We start from the raw sequence: 21484 nt of genomic DNA on the forward strand, positions 1-21484 counted from the left end.
AGTGGTGAGAGCCTCTTCCACCTCCTCAGCAGTGTTAAGGATGTCCAACAGCAGCTCAGTCCTGTTCCCACACTGGCAAGTGGATATCCCCCAATGGCTCCCGGGATGCCAGAAGGATGTCTGACTCCCAGCTTAGGCCCAATCCTCCGGGGATCAAGCCTAAGCCAACAGGTAGACATCTCTTGAGTGGTCCAAGACTGCGAGAGGGCACAGACCGGGGTGGGGGACCCTCGACCCCAAGTGCACAAATTTTGTGCACTGGGTCTCTAATAAATAACTATATTGCCGTAAAAAAATAGTTTCCAAATTCTGGAGAAATTAAACAAGAAAAACATATCTTTGTTTACAAAGACATATTTAACCAAATGATTATGTCACAAATAACTTGAAAAAAATTCTTAAATATGGACAAGCAAAATATTAAACCAGAATATTTTAAATAAGTCATAACAATTTATAACCAAACACCTGTTTAGTTTCATGTGATTAACCCTTGGTCTGCTTGAATTCACTTTTTTCATTAATTTTGGAAATGTTCACCTTGTTAGGTTATATTATCTTAAATGTATCAGTAATCTGTGCTTTGACAAATTTTGTTCACAGCCACTTACCCTGAGCACCAGTAAAAGAAAGGCAAAGGACAAATAGTCACATCAGGAGAAACTGGGTTTGTTTCCGGGGAAAGAGCTGAAAGAGTAGCCATTAGGATCCCTGTGATAAGTCCCTCTCCCACACCACAGACGCCATCTTTCTTGGGTGGTACACTCATCTCCTTAGCATATCAGCCTAAGGAAGTGGTCGGCAAACTCATTAGTCAACAGAGCCAAATATCAACAGTATAATAATTGGAATTTCTTTTGAGAGCCAAATTTTTTAAACTTAAACTATATAGGTAGGTACATTGTGATTAACTTAATTAGGGTACTCCTAATCTGGCCTTTGCTAAAAACATTCTCAATCTGATTGAGGTACGTTCGCTGAGGTCGACCCCTTCCAACTCTCCTACCCACACTCGTAGCCAGTCTCACTCAACTCATGCATGAATCGCGCACGCCTCCCGTGGCCCACCTGCGCTGCATCTCCCTTTGCCTCGCCAAACAACACACCCCACTTCTTCTAACGACACTTCTTCAAAATACACGTCCAGGCCAAAAACTGACTTTTGCGCATGAGCCACGAAGTTTCAATAGCACTGTACGTGCACGCCTGCACATGGTATTTTTTAGAAGAGCCACATTCAAGGGGCCAAAGAGCCCCATGTGGCTCGTGAGCTGCGGTTTGCCGACCATTGGCCTAGGGTAAAGCAATAGCTGTCACCCAACTCTATGGAGCTTAAAGCCTGCTGAGGAGTACAGTTTTCCTTATCTACGGATTCACTTTCCATGGTTTCAGTTACCAGCAGTAGACCAAGATCTAAAATGGTTAAATAAATATAGCATAAACACTTTATACTTTACAGCCTGGGTCCAGATACAGAGCTCTGGAAAAACTCAGTGGCTGCCAGTGAGCTGTATGGCTTTGGGGCAGGGGTTATTTGCCCCACGTTTCCTTGAATCTCACCAGCAACACCACCCTTGAATGAGAGATCTGATAGCCCCACCATCCTGACTACAGGACCCATCATATTGAACTCTGACTCCCAACCAGTGCAGAACTTCCCTTCACATAGCCAAATCTTGGGCTATTTGGTCCTGATAATCCTGCTGACCTCACCCTGACCATTTTCTGAGACCCTGTCCCACCATAAAGGTGTGCAAGCACCTAGCAGATAGCAGCTAGACCTGATGTACCCCAAGACATTTAATTAGTAGCCTCACCCAGCACTGTCATTCAGCTTGAACATGTATCAATCTGAACACCACTTGCCCCTATCTGGTGACACACTGAGAACCTACCGTAGGCAACTCAAGTACCACAAAGGCTCTTTCAGTGACTAAGCCTAATAGACAGCCTGAAGGTGGAGACTGATGGAGGCAGATCTCAGGGTGCCTTGGGCCTTTGCTGATCAACCCCCAGGCTCGGTGCAGGGGGAAGACAACTTTCATGTGCAACTTTGTCCTTCCACACACACCCAGCAGAGACAGCCACAGGTTGTGGATCGCTTTGTAGTGCTGAACAGGTTGGAACAGATTGTTCAGGGCCAGTCACAGGCAGAGGTTGGTACTGACCTACAACAGAGTCCCTCCCAAAAGGCCTCAGAAAAAATGAACCAAGAAGCCAGCTTCAGACATCACGGAAGGATCAAAGCTCCATTGCAGCAAAATCTGCTATGCACCTCTGCAGCAGCTTGTACACAATCAGACTTTCCACACACATGGCATGAAACCATATGAATATATAATCATCTTTGTATTTGTTCTTTATATATGTAATTATATAAAGTTGTAGTCTTCTTTATATATTAGAGGCCTGGTGCAAGACATTAATGCATGGGGGGTTGAGGGGAAAGAAGTGGGACAGGGAGATCCTCAGCCCAGCTCATGCCCTCTTGCAGTCCAGGAGCCTTTGGGGGATGTCCAAGTGCTATGGACGCAGGAGGCTCCCACCACTGTGGCTGCACTCACCAAACATGAGCCTGGCTTTGGGCTGGGCGGCGCTTCTCCTGTGGGAGCGCACTGACCACCAGGGGCAGACCCTGTGTTAAGTGTCTGCTCCTGGTGGTCAGTGCGTGTCATAGCGACCGGTCATTCTGCCATTTTGTCTATTTGCATATTAGCCTTTTATTATATAGGATATAATTAAAACCAGATAAAGACATTCCCTTAATTTTCTCTGCTGAAAAAAAACCCTTTGAAAAAAAGTGATGTTTCTTAAACCACTTAACAAACCTTTTCTATTCCAATTGTGTAAGATTTAATTGCGGTTCCTATTTAGCACCTCTTTAATTTCATTTTACTACAACTTTCAAAATAAACAAAATATCAAAAAGGAAGGACATAATATAAATTCCTAATGAAATATACACAAAAAAATTGGTTCACACAATAAAATACACCATTAACACAAACTAAGGCCAAAATATACCCAATGGACATTTTATTATATTTCTTAGCTGTGATCCCGTTGTTTTCCTTATAGCAGTTTATTATAGAATTAATTTTTCACTTATACATTGTAATTTAATTGTTCACAAAGCCCAAAACTATAGGTAACAAACGCATGACTTTTGAAAATAAAATGACACATTTTAACAACTTTTTGGTATAGTACAAACTATTCTCCTTATTTGGCCATTAAAAGTTGTCTTTTTAAAGAAATTTGTACACATTAAGTAAAAAACACTAGTATATCAGTACTTCCAATTTTGAGTTACCATCTAGCATTGAATTTTTGCAAATACCCATTGTATAAATTAAAAATTGCTACTCAAGGCCATGTTCTAAAATAAGCAGTTTATAAGTGCTAGTTATTTATGACAGCATGAAATGATAAAAAGAATGTTATCAGTTTGAAAATACAGCACCCAGTTACAGAAATATTAAAAAATAGCCCCTTTTCTTAACTTCAAATGTAGATTTCTTTCTTCCTCAAATTTTTAACAGAAATTAAAGAGAATATCTAGGTAACATAAAGAAAGGCTGAATAAAAAATTACTTGGGACTAGGACTTATCACTGACCTAAAGATAAAGCAATTTAGTCAAAACATTCATTACCTGGAAAACATTTACTTTATTCATTCTCTCTCTCTTCCCCCGTCTCCTTTCTATGTTTTAACAGCAGATCTTGTGATCTTTCATCCCTAAGTTCCATTACATCAAAAGAATAAAGTGTTAACAGCTCATTTAAAGATAATAAATATTTTAAAACAATGAAAACAAAGTGTGTGTTAGGAAACTGCAATTATCCCGAAGTTTTAGTCTTCTTGACACGTGATGGCCAAAATCCAAACTATGGAACAAATACTCTGAAACTTTAAGTTCAATTTAGATCTGTAAGTAAAAAGAATATCAGATTCATGTTAAAATAATTCTTATAATAAAACAGTCTACTGACTAAGAACCTTAGATAATCTAGAACAGTGGTTCCCAACCATTTTTGGCCATGCTCCACCTAAGCATCTCTAAAATCCTGATGGTGCCCCCTAACCCCATGTGACATATAATTCTTATTATTCAAAAAGTGAACTATTCATGCGCAGGAAGCCTAAAAGGTCATTAACTTGGTCTAAACAAGCTTCCAAAGAACACAGTATCCATGAAAGAGAAAAATAAAAGAATGAAGGAAAGTTGAAGTACTAGGGCAGAAATCACTAATAGTTTAAAAAATAATAATATGAATATGAAAAAAATAGCAAATAGTTTCAAAACATAATAGAGAATTGAAATGCATAAATGTCACAATATCTGCACTAATAAAAGAGAAACATGCAAATTGGTGTCACTCCGCCATGCCCACCAGCCAATCAGTACAACTATGCAAATTAACCCAACAAAAATGGTTGTTAATTTGCATACGCAGGCTCAGAGTGAAGACTGAAGACTGAATAGGCTTGGCTTCTCTGCTGCAGTCACAGCGGAAAAGCCAAATCTCGCTGTGGCCACAGTGGAGAATCCAAGCCTCGCTGTGGCCAGAGGGAAGAAGCCAAGCCTCGTTGCGGCTGAACCAAAGGCCGGGGTCCCGGGTGCCGGAGGAAAACCAGTGCCAGCAGCCAGGGGAAGAAAGGCCTATTGCATGAATCTCTTCATGCAACAGGCCTCTAGTATATTTATATACTGTATATGAGGCCACTAGAACCATAAGAAATGCAAAAATTTCACTGTTAGTAACTCATTCTCGAATTGCCCTCCCTTAAAAATCAAACTGGCCTTGGCCAGGGAGCTCAATTGCTTAGAGCATGTTCCAGGATGCCAATGTGTGGGTTCAATCCCCGGACAGGGCACATACAAGAAGCAATCAATGACTTCATGGAACAATAAATCTGTTTCTCTCCAATCAACAAAATGTATTTTTTTTAAAAAAATTGAACTGCCCCCTGTGGGGCATGTGCCCCACATTGGGACCTATTGATCTAGAAAATAAATCCATTTAAAAGCAAATATGTATACCAAATTTTTCTCAATTACCATCTGTTGGCAAATCTTAAATTGTTTAGCATATCCTTCCTCTTTTTTCTTTACTTGTTATTGTTTATACTAGAGGCCTGGTGCACAAAAATTTGTGCACTCGGGGGAAAGGGGGATTCCTCAGCCCAGCCTGTGCCCTCGCAGGCTGGGACCCCTCAGGAGATAATGACCTGCTGGCTTAGGCCTGCTCCCGGATGGCAGAGTGCAGGCCCAATCCCTAGGTGTAGCCCCTGGTCGGGCTCAGAGCAGGTTCGATTGGGGAGTTGGGGCGCTGCCCCCTGTCATGCACAGAGCAGGGGAGATTGGGAGGTTACGATGCCACCTTCAGTAACACTCAGGGTAGGGCCGATTGGGGGTTGGGGCACCAACCCCTGTCACACTCAAGGCAGGGTCGATAGGGAGGTTGCGGCGCCACCCCCGTCACAAACAGAGCAGGGCCCATCAGGGGGTTGGGGAGCTCCCCCCTGTCATGCACAGAGCAGGACTGATCAAGGGGTTGAGGAGCTCCCCCGTCACTCACACAGTAGGGCCGATAGGGGAGTTGGGGCACCGCCCCGTCACACACAGAGCTGCAGGACAATCAGGGGGTTTGGGCACTGCCCCCGTCACACTGATCCTGGTGCCGGGAGGCCTCACGGCTCCGCTGATCCCAGTGCTGGGAAGCATTATTACCCTTTACTATATAGGTAGAGGCCTGGTGCACGGGTGGGGGCCAGCTGGTTTGCCCTGAATGGTGTCCCAGATCAGGGTGGGGGTCCCGCTTGGGTGCCTGGCCAGCCTGGGTGAGGGGCTGATGGCTGTCTGGGACTGAAGCTCCCAATCGCTCCTTTATTTCTTTTTCTTTATTGTGGGCCAGCTTTAGCTCTGAGGCCTTGGCTGCTGAAAACAGGTTTCTGGCCTTTGTTTACCGTCTGTATTTGATAAAATGTTGCGGTCCGGCTGGCTGAAGCCCGGCTGGGAAAGTTGGAGTCCTGTCACTGAAGCAAGCAAGCTTCCCTGTTCTCATCAGCTGCCTGGTTGCCGGCCGCCATCTTGGCTGGCAGTTAATTTGCATATCTTGCTGATTAGCCAACGGGAAGGGTAGTGGTCATAGGCCAATTACCATGTTTCTCTTTTATTAGATGTCCCCATTTTCAACTTCCCATCTTTTAAAATTTTTTTCACTGATTTTTAGAGAGAGGAATGGAGAGGTAGAAAAAGAGAGAAACATTGATGTGAGAAGGAAAAATAGATTAGCTGCTTCCTGTACACACCCTACTGGGGATCAAACCTACAACCCAGGCATGTGCCTGACCTGGAATGGAACCAGCAATCTTTTGGTGCCCAGATGACACCCACACCAGCTAGCTCCCCTGCCCCTTTTGTGCAGTGGCTAGAGACATTGTATGTTGAGAGCTGGAATAGGAGGAATATAGTATGCTTAAAAATGAGGTGGTAGTGTAGCTTACACTTTAATCAGGCATAGGTTTTTTAATACCTCTGTACTAAAGCTATAGTTTAAAAACCAGAAATCTAAACAAAATAATAAAGACAGAGGGCATGGGGATTTGGAGGGCTGGAAGAAATTAGCCTAAGAACATATATGTATATATTCATAGCCCATGGATACAGATAATAACGTGGTGAAGGCCTACAGAATGGGGGCTTTAAGGAGGAGGCAATGAGTTAAAAGAGGGAACATCTGTAATAGTGTCAACAATTCTTTTTTCTTTTTGTTAATCCTTACCCATGCATATTATTTCCACTGACCTTTTTTTCCCCTCTCTCTTTTAGAGTAAATGGAGAGGATGAGCAAAGGAAAGAGAAAGAGAAACACATTGATTGGTTGCTTCCCGTACACACCCTCACTCAGGCTGGGATTGAACCCACAATTTTCTGGTGCTTAGGTTGATGTCCTAACCACTGAGTCAAGCCAGCCAGAGCAGTGTCAACAATTTAAAAAAACACACAAAAAACACAGCACCATTATTTAAAATTAAATTTGCAATATTCTTCAAAGTAAGTAAATAAATATGAGTGTTTAAATACTTAGATGGAATTTTAGAAAATGTAGCACAAAGGTTGTGCAGCAAAATTAACAGAGCTTTTCAAAGATTCAAGGTCTTGGGAAAAATGTAAGTGGGGCACCACAAGTGATTGGGAGTCACTGATCTAGAACAGGGATCTCCAGATTTCTCAATCACCAACATCTTTATTAAAAATATTTTCAGACATTCAGGAGTTAAAAGAACTTAAAATTCAAGAGAATACCATATACCCACCACCAAGGGTATACAGTTTACATACTTATACACATGATCATTCACATCTATCCCTCTTTTCATCTATCAATATTTATTACAGTAGTTCCTAATGTTATGTACATTTTAAAGCATACTCAGAAATAGGACATGGAAGGATGGGAAAATTTTCACATACAAACACATACATACTGCAAACCAAAAATTTGGCCAATAAGCAATGTAATCTCAATACATACTTCGATCAAAGAGGCCTCTATTTTAACAAGATTTTTAAAATATATTACAATTTCAATGCTTCAGCAAATGGATTCAAACAATATTCTTTTAACATTTCATTTAAGAAAAAACATTCTCAAAATCATTTGCTATATTTCTTAATAGCTATTTCTGTAGATACTCTTAACTGAGTTATCATTACAGATTACCCACTGTCAAAACTAATCTGATCATATTAGAAAGAAATGTTTCAAAGTATTATAAAGTTTCTTGAATAAAAAGTTAAACTTGTTGGTTTCTGAATATTAATGAATATTCAGATTCATGAATAAGCTTTCAAATCACTGAATTTAAGTGTTCAACATTCTTAGATTAAAGTAAGTTAGGGGAAACACCTGGTTTCTTTATACATTAATAAGACAAACAAACCCCCCACAGGATTTATCTACTACTTACATCATCAATGTCTTCATCATCATCTCCAATGTCATCAAACTGAATTTCATCATCATCTCCAGGACCAAATGTATCTGTTTCATTGATTTTAGCTAAAGATATGATAATAAATATATATCAAGATGTTATCAGATCTGATACAAAATATCAAACTGTAGAAGACGACTCTTACAAGTGCTACTACAATAGAAATGTTTCATTACAAAAAACAAATTATCTTCCTAACTTCAAAGAATTCATCACAGAGCAAATTCACAACAAAACTCTCAGAGGGTTCACCAACTATCATGAAGAGTATTATGTACTATAGTTTTATTTTGTTCAGAAAGGTATTATAAGAAAGGCAAGTTCTAATCACACTAACATAGCTCTTGCACTTCCCAATTTTCCTCAAAATGGAATTGAAAACATGATAACTTCTGCGCATGTTAAGTTTTCCTAAGAATAACTCATTCACCAAAGACTTATTAGAAAGACTTAACCAAATCAATTAAAAAGACTTGTCAAATTATGCTTATCCTCTTAGCCAGCATTTTCAACCAATTACTAAAATGCTGCAGTACATAAAAAAATGTTATGTATTTTTTCCCAATCTGATAAAAAAAAGATGTAATTTTTATTCATTTATACTAGATAGTATTGTGTTCGATGTTGTCATTTTTAAATTTGACAATATGGTGGAAAACATGTCAGTACCCTGAGTAAATACTCAGGTAGATGCTGTATGTTTTAAAAATTACTGGGACAATGGTTGAAAATTGCTGCTCTAAGGAATATACCTGAAAGAGGAAATACTGGTCTGATATATATTTTTTAAAATATATTTTATTGATTTTTTACAGAGAGGAAGGGAGAGGATAGAGAGATAGAAACATCGATGAGAGAGAAACAGCGATCAACTGCCTCCTGCACACCTTCTACTGGGGATGTGCCCGCAACCAAGGTACATGCCCTTGACCAGAATCAAACCTGGGACCCTTCAGTCCACAGGCCGATGCTCCATTCACTGAATCAAACCAGTTAGGGCTGGTCTGATATTTTAAATACAAATAATTTCATCAAAATTTTAATGCTTATGTAAAGATCTTATATTTTCATTACTAAATGCAATGAAGTAAAAAAAGTAAATAAAATAGCTGCCAAGTGAAAAATGTAACTGGGAAATAGTACACTTACTCTTAAGAAACTTACTTTATATCTTTAAGTGCCTTCTACACTAATAAAAGAGAAACATGCAAATTGGTGTTACTCCGCTACCCTTCGGATGGGCTAATCAGGGCGATAAGCAAATGATCTGCCAGACAAGATGGTGGCTGACAGTCAGGCAGCTTGAAGCGAACATGAGGCTTAACAGCCATCATCCCCTCATCCAGGCTGGCCAGGCACCACCGTTCAGGGCAAACCAGCTGGCACCCACCCATGCACCAGGCCTCTATCCTATAGTAAAGGGTAATATGCCTCCCAGCACCAGGATCAGTGGAGCTGAAAGGCCTCCCGGCACCAGGATCAATGTAACGGGGCAGCACCCAAACCCCCTGATCGCCCTGTGGCTCTGTGTGTGATAGGGGGCGGGGCCACAACCTCCCTATCCTCCCTGATCTGTTCGTGACAGGGGAAGGAGCCCGAACCCACCGATCATACCTCCTCTGTGCCTGATAGCGGGGAGCTCCCCAACCCCCTGATCGCCCTGCAGCTCTGTGTGTGACAGGGTGCTGCGCCCCAACACCCCTCCCCCCCTACAGGCCCTGTTCTGTGTGTGACGGGGTAGAGCCATAACCTCCCCATCGACCCTGCCTTGAGTGTAATGGGGCAGGCCCCAACCCCCCAATTGGCCCTACCCTGAGCGTACCTGAGGGTGGCATCACAACCTCCCAATCCGCCCTGCTCTGTGCATGACAGAGGGCGGTTCCTCAACTCCCCGATCGGCCCTGCTCTGAGGCCGACCAGGTGTTGCACCTAGGGATTGGGCCTGCCCTCTGCCACGCGGGAGCAGGCCTAAGCCAGCAGGTCGTTATCTCCTGAAGGGTCTCAGACTGCAAGAGGGCATAGGCCAGGCTGAGGGACCCCCCTCTCCCCCAGGAAGGCACAAATTTTTGTGCACTGGGCCTCTAGTTAAGTATAAAAAGAAATAGCTCTGGCCAGAATGGCTCTTCCCATATACCAAAAGGTTGTGGGTGTTATCCCATTCAGGGTACGTATGAAAAGCAACCAATCAATGTTCTCTCACACTGATATCTATCTCTCTTTCTCTCCCTTTCCCCCACTCCTCCTTCCTCCCATCCTCTCCCCTACCTCTTCCTCTCCATCTCTCTAAAATTAATAAGCATATTTTTGGGTCAGGGTTGAAAAAAAATGAAAAGAAGTATCTGTTAAAAAGTACACACAACCCTGGCCAGTATGGCTCAGTTGACTGCACCACATAAACTGAAGGGTTGCAGGTTTGATTACCGATTGGGGCACACACCCAGGTTGTGTGTTCAATCCTTGGTTATAGCACATACTAGAGGCAGTTGATAAATGTGTTTCTTTCTCATCAATATTCCTCCACCCCCACCCCCCACCCCCCACACACACCTTTTAAACTGATGCACATATCCTTGGGTGAGAATTTTTTTTTTTATTAAAAAACAAAAATTCTATGAAATAATATGCTAAGATATACTGACCACTGTTTTCTATAAATCCAATACCAGTATCATTATTGTACTGATATACTTGAAAACTGATAAATCTCTTTTGAGAACTGTTAAAAACACTAAACAAAATGTACTTTCTTAACAGAAGTTATACATAGCCCGGCCAGAGTGGCTCAGTGTTGATCTATGAACCAGTCATGGTTCAATTCCCAATGATGGCACATGCCCAGAGCATGCAGGAGGCAGCCAATTAATGATTCTCTCTCATCATTGATGTTTCTATCTCTCTCTCCCTCTCCCTTCTTCTCTAAAATCACCAAAAATATATTTCTAAAAAAATAAATTATACACAAGCTCAAAGCTTAAAACGTTTTAAACTCCCTATCAAGCAACATTTACTAGAAACAGAATTTTATTACTAATGTATAAATATTATGTTTAGGTAGGCATACTTGAAACTAATTTTTGTTAATTACATACATGAAAAATACGTAGAAAATACAGAATTCTATCAAAACTGCTTCACCAAAATACCAACGGACTAACAATACCATAATACAGGAAAACATAACTTTGACATTACCATGTTCTGGAAGCTCGCCATATGCCTTCAGACTTCTAGCTTCATCTGCATTGTACTTTAAAATTACATCAGCTTTGTTATCCTTCGAGATAAACAAATAGCTTTTAAAAATGGCTTTGCCATCAATTGTTTTATAAATTACTTTCAAATTAAACACATTAAGGAAAACCTCACTTAACTGTTGTTACAAACTCTCTAAATTCCTAAAATATCCTTGGATTTAATTAAATGGAATCATTTTTCATAAATGACTAAAAAATGATTAACAAATAGCCTAGAAAAGCTGTTTATATAATTCATTTTAATAACAGAGGAAAAGGGGTGGGGGAGAAAAATAGGAAAAATAAAGTGGCAGTGTGACAGCTTCCCTACCATACTGATTACTTACTTGGTTTTTAAAAAGGTAGTTACATCTCCTAAAGACTGATAGACCTGAGGTGAAGTCCAAAAACCTGTATTTAAAATATTCTTTTTTGGCATTTCCATTGCAAATGCCCTTAAAAATATGTCCTAAAATGTTCACATTTGGCCATTTTTTTAAATCTGAGTCATTTAGAGAGGAAAAGCAGTGTTTAAAGAATATTTACAATAAGCTGCCCCCCAAAAAACTCAACGGAAACTAGTCACAGTGACACAACTGCAGTGCAATATAAAGCAACACTTCTCAACATTTTGTATGCATACAAAATATAGAGGGATTGTGTTAAAATTAAAATTCTGGCTCAGTAAGTAAGACTGAGCTAAAAAATTACATTTCTAACATGCTATCAGATGATGATGGTGCTAATCAAATCTCTGGGTCACTCTTTGGAACAAGGGAATAGAATGTCTACAGCAAGGAAATAGACTCATTCGTGAAAGATTAAGAGATGAGCTGGTATTTCAGAAAACGAACATATAGTAAAGTAAGTCAGAGACAGATTCCGTATCATTTCACTTATATGTGAGATCTAGAGAAGAGAATAAACAAAGAAACAAAACTGAAATAGACTCAGACACAGAGAGCAAATTGGTGGTTGCCGAGGGCAGGGTTTGGGGGGTTGGGGGTGAAGCAATTAAGAAGTACAAACTCATAGGTACAAAATAGTAACGAGGAAGTAAATGTAAATTAAGCACAGAAACACACTCAATATGCAATTAACTATATATGGAGCCAGGTGGGGTATAGGAAATATCAAGGGGAACACTATGTAAATATAAGACTGTTCAACCATTAAGCTCTACATCTAAAACCAATACAAAATAAAATCAAAAGAAAAGGATGAATGGAGAAAACCTAATACAAAAAGCAGCTGTGTTTCTATACACTAGCAATGAGCTATCTCAACAAGGAATCAAGGAAATAATAGCATCAAAATTACAAATAATCTTCAAAACAATCTTCATTCAGAATTGCCTGAAATGGAGCTGAAGGAAGGTCCTACAACTAGAGAATTGCCGAATTACAGAAGATGCCACATAGAGACTGGTGGGCAGAAACCACCCACAGGTAGCAAATAAATATTGGGAAGATACCTTGGCTGCAGAGGTCCCTGTTGAGAAGCAAGGAATGTCAGCTCCATGCCAAGCCCCCCCAGCCCAGGGATCCAGTGCTAGCAGGAGGAGTCCCCATATCTTCTGGCTGTAAAAACCAGTGGAGATTTTGACTGAGTGACATGGAAGCTACTGGCTTCCCAGGCAGTTCCTCTTAAAAATACCACACAGACTTACTGGGACTTGCTCGCTCTAAGCTCCACTGCTGGGGCAGCAGTTTGAAAGAGACATATGGGGAGGAACTAAATTGTTCTACATCACAGCAAGAGTTGGGGGGATTAAGGTAAGAGACACAGGTGCTGGCAAAAGCCATTTTTCCTTTGATAAGCCCTCCCTTCATAGAGCCAGCAGGTTGAACAATATCTGTCTCCATAGACCTGGCTAAACCTATTAGCCCGGCTCTCGTGATTCTGAGGCCCTGCCCAACCATACTTTAGACCTATGTATGCTGTTTCCAATGGCTTTTCCATACCAATGTCCTGTCTTGCCTCATGCTTCAGATTTTTTAAAAATCTCTCAAACATGCAGCATCTGGCCTCAGCATGCTCTGTACCTCTTGCTAAGGGGACCCAGGGCTGGTATAAGTAGAAGTCGGCTTTAGTTCACAGCTTAGCCACTCCTGGGCACCTCCAAGCCAGCACAAGTAGCAGCCATCTGCATCACTATAGATTATGCCAGAGAGAACACAGTTAGTGCCAACCTTTTCCTGCACCTCCCTGGAGGCTCCAGAGTAAGCACACCCAGTAGAGAGCTTCAGACCATGTGGAAGCTGCACCATCCAAAAACCTCCACAAAGTGACACACTCAAGGGGTAGACACAGGCACCACAGACCTAATGAACTAAGTCCTGTTCTGTAGGGTGGGTCACTGCATAGCTGATCCTCCATAGTGGCCAAAGGTCAATGATCAGTGATCAGAGTCAGTCCTTAAAGTTGTTTGACCTGCAGGTAAATCCCTCCCATTGACCTGCTAACAGCAATTACATACCTACTACAACAGGAAGTGTACACAGCTCACACAGAGAGGCTCATCTTGGGTGATCAGGGAAGCTGTGCCACCCCTCAGAACACCTATTACATTAGACCACTCTACCACATCTGGGAGATATAGCAGAACTACCTAATTACTTAAACATAGAAACAAACATAATAGGTAGGCTGCCAAAATTAGAAGACAAAGAAATATGCCCCAAATGAATGTGAACAGAAGAAGAATTAAACCAAGTGGAGACAGGCAAACTACCAGATACAGGCGTTATAAGGATGTTGAAGGAACTTAGTGAGAACTTCAAGCATAAAAAAGTAACAGTCAAAAATGAAGGATATGCTACCTGAAATGAAGAATAACTTACAAGGAATCAACCAATAGAGCAGAAGAAGCTTAGAATCAAATCAATGTTTTGGAAGATGAGGAAGCAAAAAACCCCAATCACACTTGGCTGGTGTGGTTCCATGATTAGCATCGCCCCATGCACTGAGAGTTGAGGGTTTGATTCCTGGTTAAGAGTGCATACCTGGGTTGGAGGTTCAATCACGAGCTCAGTTGGGGTGCATGCAGGAGGCAACCAACTAATGAGTCTCTCTAATGTTTCTCTCTCTCCCTCTCATCTCTCTCTCTCTCTGTCCGCCACTCTCCTTCACCCTCTTTTCCACTCTCTAAATATTAATGGAAAAAATATCCATCGGTGAAGATGAATATAACAAAGAAAAAAAACACACCAAAACACCCACACACAGCAAAAAAAGAAAGAAAAATTAAAAATCCAAAACAATAAGAATAGTATAAGGAACCTCTGGGACAACTTCAAGTGTACATGGAGGTGCTGGAACAAGAAAATGAAAAAAATAAGGACAGAAAATTTCCCTAACTTGGTGAAGGAAATAGACATACAAGTCCAGGAAACACAAGACAGTATTAAACAAGATGAAACCTAAAGAAACCTACACCAAGACATATCATAATTAAAATGTAAAATGTTACAAATTCAGAATCTTAAAAGCAACAAGAAAAAGGCAGTTAGTTACCTAAAGGAAGCTCCCAATATTGTGCTGTCAGCTGATTTCTCAAAAGAAACTTTGCAGGCCAGAAGGTAGGAGCAAGAAATATTCAAAGCGATGAAAGATTACTCTTCACAGGACAAAGCAATCATTTAAAACTGAAGGAGAAATAAAGAGCACTACAGGCCCTAACTGGTTTGGCTCAGTGGATAGTGCAGGGGTGGGCAAACTTTTTGACTCGAGGGCCACAATGGGTTCTTAAACTGGACCGGAGGGCCGGAACAAAAGCATGGATGGAGTGTTTGTGTGAACTAATATAAATTCAAAGTAAACATCATTACATAAAAGGGTATGGGCGAGTGGTTTGGAGCCACAATCCCAGATTGGAAATTCTGCAGGCTGGACTGAGGGACAGGGCCGCTGCCCCGTGCACAAATTTCGTGTATATATATATATATATATATATGCGCGTGTGTGTGTGTGTGTGTACATACACATCTATATCAATAATTAGATCTAAAATACTAAACAAACAAGCAGAAACAGACTCACAGATACAGAACATTTGATGGCTGCCAGCTGGCAGGGAGGTAGGGAGTCTGGGTGAAAGAGGTGAAAGGATTGAGAAGTAGATTTGTAGTTACAGAACAGTCATGGGAATGTAAAGTATAGCAATGGGAATATCTATCTATATAAAAGGCTAATATGCTAAGTACCCGACTGTCTGACCAGTTGCTATGATGCGCACGGATCACCAAGGGACAGATGCTCAATGCAGGATCTGCAGAACTGCAGTGACTTGGCAGCAGCAGTTCCCTCGAAATCTGATAGGAAGGAGCCTGATTCCTCATAGGGCTACGTGATTCCACCTTTGGCCATAGGTTATATTGTTGCTGGGGCGCTGTTGGTTCTGAATTTGGTTTACTGCACACTTGCATTTGCATTCAATACCCTGTATGACAGCAACTTTGCAGAGTGCCCTCTTGCACTCGGGGCCCCTCAGGAGATGACAGAGGGCCAGTTTCAGCCTGATCCCCGTAGGCCAGGCCCAAGGACCCCACCTGCAGAAGGGCCACCCCTCACTCCACAGATGCTGGGGAGGGACAGCAGGAGGTTGACTCCAAGCATGTTTGGCCTGTCTCTCCCAGTCCCGCCCCACCAGCCACCTTCTAATTAATTTCCTTTCAATGTGCACGAATTCGTACACCAGGTCACTAGTAGGAAATAATATTCTAACAACTAAGGATGTAGGATGGTTGCAAGATTTATCAGGACGATCAACTTGTTATATAATGTACACCTGAAACTAACATAATATTGTATGTCAACTGTAATTAACATATAAAAATTATTTTAAAAAAAATAGCCAAAGCAGTTTTTTTCTTTTGAGGCATTGTCCATTATTCTTTACCAGAGGCCCAGTGCACGGAAATTTGTGCACTGGATGGGGTTCCATTAGCTCGGCCTGCATCCTCTTGCATTTACCAGTAGGCAGACATCCCTTTTGCAGTCCCCCTCGCTCCTTACCACCGCCTGCTTGCTGCTCCTTACAGCTCAGTTCACTGCTCCTTAGAACTGCTGTGGAGGCAGAATAAGCTCCCACCACCACCACTGCACTTTCCAGTCATGAGCCCAGCTTCTGGCTGAGTGGCGATCCCACTGTGAGAGTGCACTGACCACCAGGGGGCAGCTCCTGCGTTGAATGACTGCCCCCCGTTGGTCGGTGCACATTATAGCGACCAGTCATTCTGTCATTCGATCAATTTGCATATTAGCTTTTTATTATATAGGGTTGTTGACAGTATTATAGATGTCTCCCAATTTTCTGCCAAAGCAATCTTGGCTGCAGGCATCACATTTATTGATGTCAAACTACACTGAAAACTATAGTAATCAACACAATACTATAGTAGCATTAGAACATACACGTAGAGCCCTAGACAGTCTGGCTCATTGGATAGAGCGATTTCAGTCAAGGGAACATAACTCGGTTGTAGGCTATTCCACGGCCCAGGTCTGGTCGGGGCGTGTGAGGAGGCAACCAATCAATGTTTCTCTCACATTGATATTTTTATGTCTCTCTTCCCCTCTCTCTAAAATCAATAAACATATTCTTGAGTGAGGATTTATAAAAAATAACAAAATGATTGATTTGTATATCCTCAGGTGAGGAATAAAAAAAAACCACATAGAGAACCAAGGTGGCAGCATTGATAAATGCTGATACATACTGCCTCCCACAACTACATCGAAATTATAACTAAAATACAGAATCACCATCATTCAGAATGGCCTGAAAGATGGCTGGATGGAAGCCTACAACTAGAGAAGTAAAGAAGAAAGTACATAGAGACGGGGAGGGGGAGCAGAGGCACAGAATATGCTAGTCCAACACCCATCTGTAACTTTTTTTTTGTCTCTGTGGGGACACTCAAGAGGAGCAAGGGGTCGCAGACCTTAGCCCAGGGTTCCAGAGCTGGGAAGAGAAGTCCCTATAACTTCGGACTGTAAAAACCAACAGGGACTGTGGCTGAGTGACATGGAAACTGCTGGAGACCCAAGTGTTCCTTTTAAAGGATCGGCACAAAACTTACTTGGACTTGATCCCTCTGAGCTTTGGTGCCAGGTGGTGTTGGGGGACCCAGAGACATATGGGGGAGACATTGGATTGTCTGGCATCAGGGAAGGAACTCAGGGGTAGCTTTCTCCCAGATGAGGGTGCTCGCCAGGAGAAATTGTTCCTGTGCTGGGACCTCACCTATTGCAAAGCTGACTGGCAGGGGCCAAATCTGTGTCCATCAGTCTGGTTCATAGTTTGCTCCACCCTGGTGATTCCTGAGACCCTGCCCCATCAATTTGCAGCCCCAACCAAGCTGTTGCAACTACAGTGGGAGGGTTGCTGTGCAGGAGAAATTCCTATGGAGCAGGACTTGCTTCAGTGGAGCTTTGATGCTCACTGAATCTGCCCCTTGTGGATGTGTACAGTTGTAATCTGGTATGGTGTGATGCTGTCCACTGGGTGCACTGGCTCTATGGCCTGGAGGTCAATTCTTCCCAGTGACACCAAAAGCATTCAAGGCTCAGCTACAAGACTGTGCACACAGCTCACAGAGGGGCTTACCTAGAAGTGCCCAGCTTATGTGACTAGGGAGGCTGCGCCACTGTTCAGTACAGGACCTCCTATATACAAGGCCATTCTACTAATTCCAGGAAACATAGCAGTTCTACTTAATGCATAGAAACAAACACAGGGAAGCAACCAAAATGTGGAGATAAAGAAACATGTCACAAATGAAAGAAATGGAAGAAAGCAAACTACTAGATACAAATTCAAAATCATGGTTATAAGATTACTCAAGGATTTTCATGAAGTTTCAAGGGATTTAGTGAGACATTCAAGGATCTTTAATGAGAATGTCAAAGACATGAAAAAGGACCACGCAGAAATTAAGCATACACTAAATGAAATAAAGGCTAATTTACAGGGATTCAAGAGGAAAGTAGAAAATTCCAAAAATCAAATCAACAACTTAGAATATGAGGAAACAAAAAACACCCAACCAGAACAATAACAAAAAAGAATCCAAAAATATTAAGATAGTATAAGGTGCTTCTGGAACAACTTCAAGTGTACCAACATTCGCATTTTGGGGGTGCCAGAAGAAGGGAGAGAACAAGATACTGAAAGCTATAATTTGAAGAAATAATGACAAATAACTTCCCCTACCTGGTGAAAGAAATAGACTTACAAGTCCAGGAAGTGCAGAGAGTCCCAAACAAGAGGAACCTAAAGAAACCACACTAAGACACATCATAATTAGAATTCTAAGGTTTAAAGACAAAGAGAGAATTTTTAAAGAGAAAGGCAGTTACCTACAAGAGAGCGCCCATAAGACTGTCAGCTGATTTCTCAAAGGAAACTATGCAGGCCAGAAGGGTGTGGCAAAAAAATATTCAAAGTGATGAATAGCAAGGACCTACAAACAAGATTACTCCGTCCAGCAAAGCTATCATTTAGAATTAAAGGTCAGATAATGAGCCTCACACACATGAAAAATCTAAAGTTCATCACCACCAAGCCAATATTATATTAAATGTTGAAGGGTCTTCTGTAAGAAGAGGAAAAAGAAAAAAGGATATAAAAAATATGCACAGCCCTAGCTGTTTTGGCTCAGTGGATGGAGCGTCAGTCTGTGAACTGGAGGGTCCTGGGTTTGATTCTGGTCAAGGGCACATGCCCAGAATGCGGGTTCGATCCCCGGTGGGGGGTGTGCAGCAGGCAGCCAATCAATGATTCTCTCTCATCATTGATATTTCTATCTCTCTCTCCCTCTCCCTTCCTCTCTGAAATCAATAAAAAATATATTTTTAAAAAGAATGACCAGCAGTGTGAGCGCTGAGAGCGGAAGGAGCCTGCAGTCTAGCCCGGCGCAGCGCAACCAGCAGGAAAAGTCTTCCCCCTGCAGTGTCTCCCCGACACCCCTCGCCGACAAAGCGGAACATCACACCCGCCGGCCAGGAAAGTAACTGTCAGCTCCGTCCCACGGAGCAGGCACTGGAGTTTGCACTGGGAGCTGACATATGTGCATTGGTAATAGGCACGCTATGCAGGGCTTACTCACTCAGTCCCCTACCTACCTACAGGTACTGTATTTATGTCCAGTCTTTTGCTATTACTAATATTCATCAAGATTTTAACCAAATCAGATATCACTTGCTCCCTTATTTAATATTTGTAGGATGCTGGTGCAGACTTCATCTTTAAATGGTTTATAATCTAGTAGAAAAGGTGGAATTACGCAAATAGCAGTATGCAAAGTGGAATTCATCGACCTTCGGACTGGAGGGTCCCAGGTTCAATTCTGGTCAAGGGAACAAGACAAGGTTGCAGGCTTGATCCCCAGTTGTGGGCATGCAAGAGGCAGCCAATCAATGATTCTCTCTCATCATTGATGTTTCTATCTCTCTCTCCCTCTTCTTTCCTCTACGAAATCAATAAAAATATATTTAAAAAAAATATTTTAAAAAAGAAAAGAATAATCAATTGGGGAAGAATAGTCTCTTCACAAATGTCATTGAGAAAACTGGATAACCACAAGCAGAGAATGAAACTGAATCCCTATCTTATGCACTCACAAAAAAATTAACTTAAAATAGATCAAAGACTTATACACAAGAATTAAAACCATAAAACTACTGGAAGAAAACACAGGGAGAAAGCTCCTTGACATTGGGGTTGGCAATTATTTTTTGTATCATAAGCAACAAAAGCAAAAATCATGTATAACACAGCAAACTAAAATTTTTCTGTACAGTACAATAAACAATCAACAAAATGTAAGAGGAATCAACCAAATGAGAGAAAATATTTGCAAACCATCTATATTAATAAAAGAGAAACATGATAACTGGCTAATCAGTGAGATATGCAAATTAACTGGCAGCCAAGATGGTGGCCAGCAGCCAGGCAGCTGATGAGAACAGGGAGGCTTGCTTGCTTCAGTGACAGAGGACTCCAAGGTTCCCTACCTGACTTGCCAGCCTTTCAGCTGCAACTCTAAGTAACTATATGGGCATCAGCCAGCCAGACCGCAACATTGTATCAAATACAGACAGTAAACAAAGGCCAGAAACCTGTTTTCAGAAGCTGAGGCCTCAGAGCGAAAGCTGGCCCACATTAATAGAAAAAGAAAAAAAGGAGCGTTTGGAAGCTTCAGTCCCAGCCTGAAAACAGCCCTCAGCCCCACACCCAGACTGGCCAGGCACCCCAGTGGGGACCCCGACCCTGAAGGGTGTGTGACCATCTGCAAACAGCCATCATCCCCTCACCCAGGCTGACCAGGCACCCCAGTGGGGATCCCCACCCTGATCCAGGACACCCTTCAGGGCAAACTAGCTGGCACCCACCCATGCATCAGGCCTCTACACTATATAGTAAAAAGGTTATATGCCTCCCAGCACCGGGATCGGATGAGCCGTGAGGCCTTCTGGCACCGGGATCAGCGAGACAGGGGGCAGTGCCCAACCCCCTGATCGCCCTGTGGCTCTGTGTGTGACAGGGGATGGCACCCTAACACCCCCGCCCACCACAGGCCCTGCTCTATGACGGGGTATGGAGCCCCAACCCTCTTGAGGGGCCCTGCTCTGTGCGTGAAAGGGGGTGGGGCCACAAACTCACAATCGACCCTGCCTTGAGTGTGACAGGGGGCGGTGCCCCAACCCCCCAATAGGCCCTACCCTGAGGGTGGGATCACAACTGCCCAATCTGCCCTGCTCTGTGCATGACAGGACGCGGCACCCCAACTCGCTAATCAGCCCTGCTCTGAGCCCGACAAGGGGTTGTACCTAGGGATTGGGCCTGCCCTCTGTAAAACAGGAGCAGGCCTAAGCCAGCAGGTCGTTATCTCCTGAGGGGTCCCAGACTGTGAGAGGGAACAGGCCGGGCTAAGGGACCCCATCTTCCCCCGAGTGCACAAACTTTTGTACACCAGGCCTCTAGTCCTATCTAATAAAAGAGAAACATGGTAATTGGCGTACTACTGCTACCCTTCCCATTGGCTAATCAGTGAGATATGCAAATTGACTGGCAGCCAAGATGGCATCGGGCAGCCAGGCAGCTTGAAACTAACATGAGGTTTGCTTGCTTCAGTGACGGAGCAACATTCCCTACCTACCTTGCAGGCCACTGAGCCTGCAGTTTGAAACATTTTAACAAATATAGAAATAAACAAAACCCCAGAAACCTGCTATCAGCAA

The 21484-nt window shown here is 42.4% G+C and overlaps 1 protein-coding gene across 3 annotated transcripts in view; it reads right to left on the reverse strand.

Moving 5' to 3' along the window:
- Positions 1 to 3008: 3008 nt before the first annotated feature.
- LOC102775226 (eukaryotic translation initiation factor 1A, X-chromosomal) overlaps positions 3009 to 21484 on the reverse strand; it is a 45438-nt gene continuing 26962 nt past the window's right edge. For 2 of the 3 annotated variants that reach the window (XM_015561055.1, XM_015561054.1), the window contains 4 exons: positions 11199 to 11280; positions 7980 to 8071; positions 6814 to 6830; positions 3009 to 3930 (listed from right to left, as the gene is read on the reverse strand). In XM_015561055.1, the coding sequence (XP_015416541.1) occupies positions 3855 to 3930; positions 6814 to 6830; positions 7980 to 8071; positions 11199 to 11280 (267 nt within the window). In that variant the 3' untranslated portion in view covers positions 3009 to 3854. The remainder of the gene's footprint in view (positions 3931 to 6813; positions 6831 to 7979; positions 8072 to 11198; positions 11281 to 21484) is intronic. The other variant, XM_006759344.2, reaches the window with a different exon arrangement.

This window comes from Myotis davidii, unplaced genomic scaffold, assembly GCF_000327345.1.
Source record: "Myotis davidii unplaced genomic scaffold, ASM32734v1 scaffold836, whole genome shotgun sequence".
Taxonomy (NCBI): Eukaryota; Metazoa; Chordata; class Mammalia; order Chiroptera; family Vespertilionidae; genus Myotis; species Myotis davidii.